Genomic DNA, 12,969 nt, shown 5'->3' with positions numbered 1-12,969 from the left:
AGAGTTGGAAGCCATTGTGCAGCAGGCAAACTATGACCTAGTTGCCATAACGGAAACATGGTGGGATTGCTCCCATGATTGGAGCGCTGCAATGGATGGCTACAAACTCTTCAGGAAAGATAGGCAAGGAAAGCGGGGTGGCGGTGTGGCTCTCTACGTTAGGGAATGCTTTTACGCTACTGAGATTATGACTGGGGACGATAACGTTGAATCCCTATGGGTAAAGATCAGAGGAAGGGCTGACAAGACAGGCACCCTGGTGGGCGTCTGTTATAGACCTCCAAATCAGGATGAAGAGACAGACGAGGTATTCTATAAGCAGCTGGCACGAGCTGCACAGTCGCCTGCCCTTGTCCTCATGGGGGACTTTAACTTCCCTGACATATGCTGGGAGTACAGCACAGCACACAGGAAGCAGTCTAGGAGGTTTCTGGAATGCGTACAGGACAACTTCCTGATACAGCTGGTCAGGGAGCCCACGAGAGGAACTGCCCCACTAGACCTGCTGTTCACAAACAGGGAAGGTTTGGTGGGAGATGTGGAGGTTGGAGGCTGTCTTGGACAGAGTGACCATGAAATGATAGACTTCGTGATTCATGGTGGAGCCTGGAGGGGGAATAGTAAAATTTCTACCTTGGACTTCAGGAGGGCGGACTTTGAATTGTTCAAGGGACTAATAGGGGGAGTCCCCTGGCATTCAGTCTTAGCGAGTAAAGGGGTCCAAGAGAGCTGGTTGCTCTTCAAGAAGGAAGTCTTAAGGGCGCAGGAGCAGGCAGTCCCCCTGAGCTGCAAAATGAGCCGGCGGGGAAGAAGACCGGCGTGGATGAATAGGGAGCTATTCTTGAGGCTCCGGGAGAAAAAGAGAATCTACCGCCTGTGGAAAGAGGGACAGGCCACTCAGAACGAATACAAGGGAGTCGTTAGGATGTGTAGAGGTGAAATCAGAAAGGCAAAAGCCCAGCTTGAATTTAACCTAGCCACTGGGGTGAAAAGGAATAAGAAACTCTTTTATAAATACATTAACAGTAAGAGGAGGACAAAGGAGAATATCCACTCTTTGCTGGATGAGGCTGGGAATGTGACCACTGAGGATAAGGAAAAGGCAGAGGTTTTGAATGCCTTCTTTACATCTGTCTTTAAAAGTCAGACCAGTTATCCTCAGGATACTCCTCTCTCTGACCTGGTAATCTCGGCTGGGGAGCACACTAACCCCCCTGTGATTCTGAAAGAAACAGTCAGAGACCTAGTGCTCCAGCTGGACTGTCACAAGTCGATGGGGCCAGATGAGATCCACCCGAGAGTGCTGAGGGAACTGGCGGAGGTGATAGCCGAGCCGCTTTCCACCATCTGTCAGCGCTCCTTGTTGACTGGTGAGGTCCCAGAAGACTGGAGGCTTGCCAACGTGACTCCCATTTACAAGAAAGGTCGTAAGGAGGATCCGGGGAACTACAGGCCTGTCAGCCTGACCTCGGTGCCAGGGAAGGTTATGGAGCAGATTGTCTTGAGGGAGATCATGTGGCATGTGCGGGATGAGCGGGGGATCAGGCCTAGCCAGCATGGGTTCGTGAAGGGCAGGTCCTGCTTGACCAACCTGATCTCCTTCTATGATCTAGTGACCCATCTGGTGGATGAGGGAAAGGCTGTTGATGTGGTCTACCTAGACTTCAGCAAAGCCTTTGACACTGTCTCCCACAGCATTCTCCTGCAGAAGCTGGCAGCCCGAGGCTTGGATGGGTACACTCTTGGCTGGGTAAGGAGCTGGCTGGAGGGCCGGGCACAGAGAGTGGTGGTGAATGGAGTCAAATCCAGCTGGCGACCGGTCGTGAGTGGTGTTCCCCAGGGGTCGGTGCTGGGGCCTGTCCTCTTCAATATCTTTATTGATGACCTCGATGAGGGCATCGAGTGCACCCTCAGTAAATTCGCAGATGACACCAAATTGGCTGGAAGCGTGGATCTGCCTGGGGGTAGCGAGGCCCTACAGAGGGATCTGGACAGGCTGGAGAGCTGGGCTGAAGCCGATGGGATGAGTTTCAACAAGGCCAAATGCCGGGTCCTGCACTTCGGCTACAACAACCCCAGGTGATGCTACAGGCTTGGGGCGGTGTGGCTGGAGGACTGCGTAGAGGAAATGGACCTGGGGGTATTGACTGACGCTCGGCTGAACACGAGCCGACAGTGTGCCCAGGTGGCCAAGAAGGCCAATGGCATCCTGGCTTGCATCAAAAACAGTGTTGCAAGCAGGAGCAGAGAGGTGATTGTTCCCCTATATTCAGCACTAGTGAGGCCGCACCTCGAGTACTGTGTCCAGTTTTGGGCCCCTCACTGCAAGAAAGATATTGAGGCCCTGGAACGTGTTCAGAGGAGGGCAACAAAGCTGGTGAGGGGTCTGGAACACAGGCCATATGAGGAGAGGCTGAAGGAGCTGGGAATGTTTAGCCTGGAGAAGAGGAGGCTCAGGGGAGACCTCATTGCTCTCTATAACTTCCTGAAGGGAGGTTGTAGTGAGCTGGGGGTCGGCCTCTTCTCTCGTGTCATTAGTGATAGGACCAGAGGGAATGGCTTCAAACTACGGCAGGGGAGATTCAGGCTGGACATTAGGAAGTATTACTTTTCAGAAAGGGTGGTCAGGCACTGGAATGGACTGCCCAGGGAGGTGGGTGGTGGAGTCACCGAGCCTGGGGGTGTTCAAGGAAAGACTGGATGTCGTGTTGAGGGACATGGTTTAGTGGGAGCTATTGGGAATAGGTGAACGGTTGGACTGGATGATCTTGAAGGTCTTTTCCAACCTTGGTGATTCTATGATTCTATGATTCTATGATTTTCAAGGGGTTATCTCTATCCCCCTACAGCCTTTTTCTCTGGCATGCCAGGGAGTTACTTCACCAGTCAATCTCTCAATATTAGGTATACTGATAGCGTAGGAACAGTTAAAAATTTTATGAAGTTGATGTTATCCACCTTAGTTTTTACTAGATAGGAAAATTAATCAGGTCAATACGATCAACTTGGATTAACTGAAACTAAAATAATCTGCAATTTTGTTTTTGTTGTTATAGGCCAACTCCTTCTCCTTTTACAAGTCTCTATTGGCAACTAGAGGATCCTTAGGAATCTTGAAGTAAAAAACATGGCTAGTGATATCTTTTTGAGCAGGCATATACAAGGCTGTCAAACTGCAAGGGAGACGTTGCACAGTGATCAACTTTATTGTAATCCTCAGTAGATGGAATTATCAGCAAAAATCAGTAGATTGGCCAAGATCTCTTACATGTTTAGATTTTATGGTATCATTTCTTTTCTTTGATTACATTGTTGCATCAGCAGCTTTTTAAGGTGCTTCTGCAGCAGCTGCTCTGAATTTTGCTGCAGAAGTTTGGCTTCAACTTCCAAATGGAAATATTCAGTAAAATGGATCTGATCATGAAAACATGAGCAATCCAATCAGTACTGAAGAAGTCCTCTAAGTGTGGCCTCAGAAATGCCTGTCTGGGTAGTAGAAAATTAGTTTTCTATTCCCTAAACCTTAATGCTTAATTACTTATTTCAATGCATATGTGATTACTGCTGAATTAATTTACCAGATTTACTGCAGCCTGATTCCTTGTTGAGTTTCTTTTTGAGAATCTATCTACAATGATAATATAATTTTAGATATAGATATAGGTAATTTTAGATATAGGTATAATTTTAGATCTGCCTTCAAGTATGTATGGTTTCATCCTGTCACATCTTATAATCTGTGGTTATGATGTTTCACAGAAGCCCTGTGTAGTTTCTAGCAAGTCTTTAGCAGCCATATTAAAACAGCATTTTACAGTGCCTAAAACTGACTTGGGTACTTAGAACAGTAAGGACCCAGGATCTGACAAGGTTGGATAGAAAGCTGTCAGATTGTTTAGGTATCCATGGTTTAGGTGCTATTATATGTTTCCAGTTCCTACTTCTGTATCAGAGAAGGCGATCTGATGAAGATGGCCCGTAGTTACATTCTGATTTGTCTTCTGCTTTGCACCTGCCCAGCTCTCCAGCCTGTCCAGGTCTCGCTGAATGGCAGCACAGCCTTCAGGCGTGTCAGCCAATCCTCCCGGCTTTGGGATCCCAGTTTTCATGATCCCATCAGCAAACTTGCTGAGGGTGGCCACTATCCCCTCATCAAGGTCATTGATGAAGATGTTGAGCGAGAAACCTGTCTTGCAGGTACTGTACATATCAGGGAGTATGTAGCAGAAACAAATGCTAACCATTTTTCTTTCAGAGATTTTGCGGACACTGCTGAGTTCCATGCTGGATAGAATCAAATGTAGCTCAGGAGTGGATACAGCATAGATTCACTCTCATAGCTCTATTTGTAACATAGTTGTAGTAACGTTCACAGAGTTATCAAATTGAGTTAAGGTGCCGAGTATTGACAGGGATAACAAAGTTATCTAGACGATGATTGGTATCCACTGCAAATAATTATTTTTTTTTCCCACAAATTAAAGAAAATCTAGTGCCCAAAGGAAAATAAGAATTGGTCCTGTGTGACATAACGTGTGGGAAGTTGGGTTTTATTTGAAACCTGCCCAGTCTAAGCGAGCATTACTAAACCCACAAGTCTATAAAACATTGAAAGCAGCCTTCAAAGTAACTCCCTATTATGCTTTTCCATTAATTGAAATAAATACGGTTTTCACATAATATACAGGTGCCAAATTTAATTGTTTTGTTATTTTATTAGTGGAACTGATCTGTGCATTTCTGCTGCTCTTCAGTAATTCTACAAGAGAAGAACAGTGGGATATGACAGCATTGGGATATTTTTGCTTTAAAAATAGAAAACTAAAAAAAAAGAGATCATCTGACTTCACGTACTTAACGAGCATTTTCATGCTTTGAATATTATGCTGTAAGGAAGACACTTGTTTTCTACAAAATCAACAAGTTTTTCCAAAAGCTTTTCTTTTGGAAGCCTTTAAAAATCAATGAGGCGCATGTCTACATGACACACGTGAGTGACTTTAATAGTGGGAGAGTCAGTAGTGTATTGAAGATTTTCTAGGCATCTGAAATCAGTTTGCAGAGTCAGGACCTCAGTCTTTAAGGTTATACAAGGGCATTTGATTGTATAATATATCTAGATACTTAAATACTGCTTAAATGTATTTCCGTATGTTTGTCTTAAGTATGTTGATCTGAGTGCTGTACCCATCAGCAATTACAGTAGCAGTACAGTAACTCTGTATACTTAGTATATGGCAATAACCTGTAAATAGTTTAGTAAAGGAATCCTATGTTGCTAAGCTATTCAATAGATAGATCTACCCAGCCACACGTAAATATTTCCATTATTATTTTTGTTCTCCTAAATAATGCCCTTTTTTCACCTTTTACAGTAGTCTGAGCAGGTGCTGCAATGATTTTTAGCTCCTTTACGCATTCCTTGATTGAGAGTAAATTTTCTTCTTTTATTTATGTGAAGGAAAGTTGGCATTTTCTTACATTCTTATGTCCAACTGGGAGAGAGTGGAGATTCTGAGAGGTTTGACAGGGTGTTTTCTCACCACTTTCAGCAGACTAGGCAAATCTGTTTTAAAGATGTCTCCAACATATGGGATTATTTTAATGGTTTCACTGATCAAGTTTGGAGCCTAAATTCCTTAAGGATTAGAAGTTGCAGCATTATTTATTATAAGGAGAAAAAACATTTTCACATTTCAGACTCTTTCTAGAGATTCTGTCTTGAACATTGATGACCTTCTAATGAGTAGCAGATACTGTATAAATTATAGCCATGAAGAACCTCATTTTTGTATACTTAGTAAGTGTTATCAATAGTAGAAATTCACAGGTGAACAGACAAAAATGTCCTGTCCTGGGATTAACTTGAAAATAGGCTCTGCTTCCCATATGTACCATATGGATCTGTTTTCCTTCTCATCCTTTAAAGGAATGAGAGGAACTAGTTCATTGTTTCCTCATCCAACTCACAGATTTGCAGGTTCCACAGAGTAATTTTTTGTGTGTTGTATTTAATGCACTAGGGAAATTTTTAAAGCCTTCCGTTCAATCTATGGAGAGAAGCTCATGTTAGTTCACTACAAAAACTTTCTGAAACCATAGTATTATTAGAAAATATGACTACATTGCTGAACTTCTCTAGCTGTGAAATTTTTCAGAATCATGTCTGTGGCTCATGTGTGGATTAGCTGTGAAAGAAAAAAAAAAAAAGAAAAAAGACCACAAAATATACCTCATAAAAATTGTACCAAAAATTGTACCCTCATTTTTTATTTTTCCTCAAAGAGGAATGTCTACGAATCAGACTGTGAGAAGACACCTATGAGTCTTATAATTACACTGCAATATTCTGTTGAACACTTGAGTTTGTAAGCCAATATGCAGCACAGTATATGCAACAAATTTTGCACTAAGTTGCAGTAGTACATTTGAATGGATTATTCCATACTGTGAATGGGAAAATTCTGCAAAAGCTGAGGTTGTAATTACACAAGAAAACTCAATGTTTCAGAAAGAATTATGTTCATATAAATATGTTCATAAAAAGTGACTGCAGTTAAAAATTTATGTAAGATTTAAAATGCAGTCATTTCATTCACTTAGGACTGAAGTGCAGGTCATTCTTTAGAAAGACCATTTTTTGTCTGTATTTCATAATGCAGAGTGATGTTATATGATGTTTTGTGAACTTTTTACAAGTTATTAAAGATTTGCATACAATTACAGGTACAGATTTACATACAATTAGAACAGAAATACCTAAATTTTAATTTGATCACAGCAATGATTGACGACAACAAAGAAGTTGTTTTACATCTAGAGTAATTGCTCCATGAACAACCCAGAGTACATTTAATATTTTATCAAGTGTGTAGAATGAGCCATTAAATTATGTTCTGATTCTAGTGGGCCTTGAAGATTTTTTTTTTCCTTTAGTCCTTAATTTTTAAGGACATAAATATTTAGGAGAAGCAGTTTTCATCATGAACACATTTGACTAATACTGTGTTCCCCATGGAGATACTTTTCAAAGTGTGGAGGAACTCAGTTAAAATGGAATTATAACCAAGATTAATTATAGTTATACACCAAATTAAATATAAAAGAAGATACATTTACAAGAAATACAATAAAATCTTGATTACATTTACCTACAGTGTTGAAATGTCTTTTTTCTACTGAGGAGGACTTGGAGGACAAGAAGATGGTGAAATATGTAGGATTGCTTATATTACTAGTCACTTGGAAAATATGTGTAATGACATCATAACGGTGTCTATAAATAATTCCTTGTGGCTAATCACTATTGAATTTAAAGGAATTACCTTGGCATTAAATTCTATTAAACAGCTAACAAGCAGCTACTTGTAAGCACGAAATAGGTGGAAAGCCTTTTTATCAACTCCACTAATCTAGACCTACTAAGCTCAATCTTCAGAACACATTCTGCTACACATCAATCTAAGTGTTTTCAATTATATGAAGTATTGATTTTACATTTGAAATTTCCTGTCTCTTCATGAACTTGATTTTCTTTGAATGGCAAGGGTACTTTTCAGTATTTGAAGTTTTTAATTCTCTTCTATGGATAAATAAAAACACGCATATTAATGTATTAAAATGATTTATTGATGTATTCAGTACTTTGTATCATTGTTTTGCATGAAGAATTTCCTAAGAAATTCGCAGGAGAGAAAACCTGATTTCTGATTTCATGATGTTTAAGAGAAGATGCTCTGCTTCATTAAATAGTAATGCCATGTTTATTCTTTATTTTGATTGAGATCAACTTTGAAAAATTCCAATTAAAAAGTAACAACAGTACTCAATATCTTCACTCATTTTTAGTCTCAAGTCATTGTAAACATTAAATCGTTTTAGAATTACAGAGACAGAAGAGTGGAATTGCATTTGGCTACATTAGTCATCAGATTATCATTTGAAGTACTGATAAATTGTTCAGTGTACATTTTTAGAAATGTATTTGCCATTTTCTGCAGCTTGAAATCTGTTGCTACTGGAAAATAATGTTGTCTGACAAATAGTTTTCAAAGATATTCATGTAAACACCTTAATATTTACACAACAGGGAAAAGTAAAGGATCTTTATGTAACAATTTTGCTTTCTTTACATCTCTGACTGAACTTTAAGCCACTGTGAGGTTAATAATAAAATGTATCTTTACTATGGTTAGATCCTAATTTCAACCTTATAACTTCATACTTCATACCCCCCCGAACCTAAATTTGAGTTTTCTGTAAAATATTTTAGCATTTACTAGTAAGAGATAAAATAATTGATATATAGTAAATACTTAAAGAGTTCTGACTGCATTTCTACTTTAGCCATTTGAAATTTTTAGATGTTTGAGAAATAGTTGGTGGAGGAAGAACTAAGAATTTATGCCCTGAAAATGTATGTATTTGTGAGTAGTTATACTAGAAAGGGAAAACGTGAAGGATGTGAATGCTTCTAGGTCATGACATAAAGAATTGGGAGCACTGAACTGGATAAATTTAATGTGATTGAAACAATACTAAATACAGTGATGGTGGGATGTGGAAAATCTCCTCTCTTGTGGTAGATCAAGATCAATACAGTACATTTTTCAGTATCTGCAGGATTAAAACAGCTAACTTAATTTGGTTATATGAATACTCCATCCCTAATATGCTATTCATACTGATTATGTCTGCATATGAGTCACATTCAGTTTGAATTTACCAGATTTCCATGAATGTTTGCTTAAGTAATGACATCATTCTGTGAAGTGAACAGGGCCTTCTAAATACAAAGGGACGACTGTTTAGAAAAACAAATAAACCTGCTCGTTTAATTATATATTATGCAAGGAGCAACACAGTAATATTGCGGCAGTCTTCAAAAAATCTGGCTGTTCCAAACACTTCATTAAATAATCTATTATATAATGAAGCTTCACTGGATTTTTTTTCTGTTTCCCAGTTAACTTATCCATTAATGACAATGCTTTCTTTTTGAACAGCCATTTCAATGTACTATTTTCAAAATCAGTATCATTTCACTATTGTTTTGTTTTGTGTCATGCGAAAATCCTAAGTCTTTTCTGACTGTTTAGTCAGCTACTTCAGCATGGAAGAATTTTAAAATGTACCTTTCAAGGTGAAGCTTAACTGACGAGTTCTGAACTTTTAAATTACTGAACTTACATAAACTTTTAACAGTCAAGTGGCTTTATTTACAAAGGGAGACTTCCAACTAACTACTTGAGCCTCAACAAAGGCTCAATTCCTCAAATTTCAAAATTCCTCAAAAGGCAAAATTCCTCAAATTTGTTATTAATTCATGAAGTGTAAAGTCTATCTCAAGCCTGAATAAATTCATATTGCAGCCAATAGCTGCACACATTGACCATTTACTTAGTTCTGAGTGAAATAAACTTACAGTGTACAATTGGAGTTCACTGTCTTGATACAATTAACAGCACAATATCAAACACACATTTGGTAAGCTACTTTAAAGAAGTACCTATTTCTGAAGAATCTGCAAGGAAAAGTTGCAAAAAAATAAAAAAAATAAAAAAGAGCTTAGCCAAAGCTCTTTATCAAAGCTCAATGAAGGACTTTCTTAGTAAGAGAGTCAAGACGATGCAATATGCCATAAAAGGAAAAACACTGAAAATCAGTTTCATGTTCCAATTTCATCCAACATATCTACCAAAAGCAATAGGATTTGATGACATAATAATATTTAGAGAAATTGGATTCTTGAGTACTTTCTTAGGACGTAACATATGATTTTATATGAATTGGACTGTATCTATCCATTCCCCAGAGGGAATGGTCAGGTCAGAAGCAGAAAAACATCTGCAAGTTTCTTCATACAAAGTGTTCTTTATATTTTGGAGTAGAGAATCAAGATACCTTTCATATCAGGAGAAATCCATCATCACAGCAACAGTGTGCCCATTTTGTTCTTTGTTCTCGACTGTCTTTTATATAGATATGGGTTCTTTAGAGCTTGGTTTAGTGTTTCCAAGTCTTTCAATTTCTTGTCAGTAGCAGCTGTTATTTAAATGAGAGGGCTGCTCTGAAAGTTATACCTCCCATTTTATTATGTTGGCCCACAATGTCAGAGGCAGATGTTGGTGGTATGGCAGTAGAGGTCGAACCTCCCCAGCTAGTATTCCATTCCATTTTGTTGCTGTGTGACAGATGGCAGCAAAGTGGGGTCTGACAAAATGGCATATAAAGCAAAAGTGTTTCAGAGAATTCCTCTATGCAGAAAAAAATGGAGCTCACTGACATTCGCTGATGCTTGTCGAACATTTCTGGAGACCAAACAGTGAATGTAAGCACAGTGAGACAGTAGGTAGTACATTTCAGTAGTGACAACAGTGACAGTGGGGCACATCTGCTGGTGCAGACTTTTATGAGCACAACATGCAGGCTCTTGTTCATCATAGGCAAAAATGCATAGCTAATGCTGGTCAGTATGTTGAAAAATAGTGTTTTGTAGCTGAGACTTTGCTCTATCAAATAGTGTTATATGTTCTTCCTGTCTGTTGTAGTTTCCATGGAAATAAATAGAAGGCATTGCTTTTGAAGTGACCTACATAGATTTTATTTTGGAAAGAAATAATTGTTTAAAAGCTGATACTAAACTGTGTGTATTAAAAATTCTTTTTGTGGGTGGTTGCTGAATTTGGTGTTTGAATTTTTGTTGGTGAGTATGTATGAATTTTTGCTAATTAAAGCCTAACATTTATTTCTATGTTCTCTTATTCTTTCTTTCTTTCCTTATTTCAACAGCTTGATCAAGTTATTCGTCAGAGAAATCTGTCTAGTTTGGAACTTTTCCTCTCATGTGCACAGAAACAGTTAAGCAGTTTATTAAATGAAGACCCAACCGCAACACAGGAAAAGAGTGACTGACATTATGCCACTAATACAGTATGATTTGTGAACTTGCAAATCTCAATTTAAAAGGCAAATGTCTTCATTTGGGAGTGTATCATTGGTTCAAGATTTCTCTGAAACTATACTTAAGAGAAGTATCTGTGTATTCAGTTTCTTCTTTTAAAAGGAAAAATAGTTTTTATTTATGATTTAATTTTATTGTCTTTTCTAGTAGCCTGTGATTGAAGCTCTAGGCAACTACAGCAATGATGAAAAAATTCCCTTTCATTTCTGGTTTAAAGGTGTTATCATATCTTGATGTAATTTTTTAGTATTTCTAATTTTAAAAGAAACTGAAAAAAAATTAAATATACACACAAGTCTATCTTTATTTCTCAAGTATATGCCCAAGTGCATTGACTGAAAGGAGTGTGAGAAGCTTATTAGCTCTTATCACTTTGGATGCATAATGGAAGAATCCGTGCTGAAAGATAAGAGCTTTGACAGTCATTTCTTCAGACATTTGTAAACAACTCCAGCTCTACTGACAGAAAAAATTTAAAAACCATGCAGTGCATCATGTTAGAATAGTTCCAAACGTTACTGTAACCAATGTCTGGTATGTATAAATAGAATACATTCTGTTTTACAAAGTTCAGAGACCTCAGTTTCAGGAATAAGATATACGTAATTATGTGAATATGCATACTGCACGGCTGCAGTGGAATTTCTGACAGAATAAGGAGAGCATCATGCTGACCTCAGATGTCATTTTTAAACCCATTGAAGGAAGTAGTAATAATGCCAGCTGACAATGGGCTTTGGATCAAGTCTGTGAATGGGAAACTCTGTGCCTACACTCTATTGATTGTAGATCTGAAATCTTAAGTTTTAAAGTTCTGAATGAAATGATGCCTAGAAATATAAATAAACTGAGAATGATACCTCTGATGATGAGCTTGTCATCCAGTGGGGACCCATGGGCAATTCTTGTTATTTTCTGGTGGTTGTGATTTTTTATTCCACTTTTTTTTTGTTTTTCCACTGGCAGTCACTTTTCATAAATTGCTTCCTTATAGTTGTAAATTCCAAATAGTTTCCTATGTGTTTGTTAATATGAAATGTGTATTGCAGACAGTTTGTTTTTATTTAAATCTTTTTCCGTGCTTACTTTTTGTAATCAGACAAAAGTTTTTGCCTTCTGTATGGCTGTGGGGCTTCACTGAATAAGTAAATGATGCAGATTTTATTAGCTAATGATCTCTCCCTCCAAATGTATGAAAATCCAGATCTTTTTGATTGACTGACCAGTTTCCTTTTCATCTGGTAAGCCAAAAGATATTTGAGTGTTGATGAGTCCAAACCATCTTGTTTACCTAGGTGGAATAAACTATGGTACAATTTGCTTGCACTTTATTCTTACCATTTGTCTTCATCAGTTTTGCTACGGAAGAGTTTTATTGTGTTTCAGCAAGATGTGGTCATGGAGAAGTGGGAGAAGCTTATGATTATTGTCAGTAAGATGTTACTGATAACTGTCTTCCCTAGTGGAACATCATGTGTTAGTCTCCACTCTTGAATATTGTGATTATCACATAGAACAGCAGGGATTTTTTTTCCTTACCTTTGACACTTCTAGTGCTTTAGGTGTTCTCTCTACCCTGTGAGAAAAAATGCAGAATTAGATGACAGACATACAAAATCAGACTGGGAGCACTGACTGCATTCAAAACTGCAAGTCTCAGAGAAGAAATTCAGATATGCAGTAGAAAAAAAAAAAAGAGTGATGTAGTATACAAACTTTTCATTATGTGTTAAACTCCATCTCCTCCTTGTCATGAACAAGAGATTATTTTTAGTTTTCATTATTTCTGCCTAATCATAGTGTCACTGAGTTATCTCTAGATATGTTTGTGTCCATGACAGGCCCACAAGCCCACTGGCCCAGAAAAAGGGAGAGTGTTGATGGTTTACAGGCCAGTTTGTCCCAGTACTGTGACTAATGGGGCAGGGCACATACGGATCCATGCCCTGGGAAAGGGAAAAGGAAAGGGGGAAGGGTAGGGAGATGGGCCTAAAAGCAGAACAGTG

At 38.5% G+C, this 12,969-nt stretch overlaps 1 protein-coding gene across 1 annotated transcript in view; it reads left to right on the top strand.

Moving 5' to 3' along the window:
• CCDC91 (coiled-coil domain containing 91) overlaps positions 1–10,914 on the top strand; it is a gene marked incomplete at both ends in the record, with an annotated part of 114,569 nt that extends 103,655 nt beyond the window's left edge. The window contains one exon of the mRNA XM_079550539.1: positions 10,792–10,914. Within this exon, the coding sequence (XP_079406665.1) occupies positions 10,792–10,914 (123 nt within the window). The remainder of the gene's footprint in view (positions 1–10,791) is intronic.
• Between the last annotated feature and the right edge of the window lie 2,055 nt (positions 10,915–12,969).

The sequence above is a fragment of the Tetrao urogallus genome (genome assembly GCF_951394365.1).
Source record: "Tetrao urogallus genome assembly, chromosome: 1".
In the NCBI taxonomy this organism is placed as follows: Eukaryota; Metazoa; Chordata; class Aves; order Galliformes; family Phasianidae; genus Tetrao; species Tetrao urogallus.
Note: the sequence above shows the minus strand (reverse complement) of the source record. Positions and strands in the feature narration are given on the sequence as shown.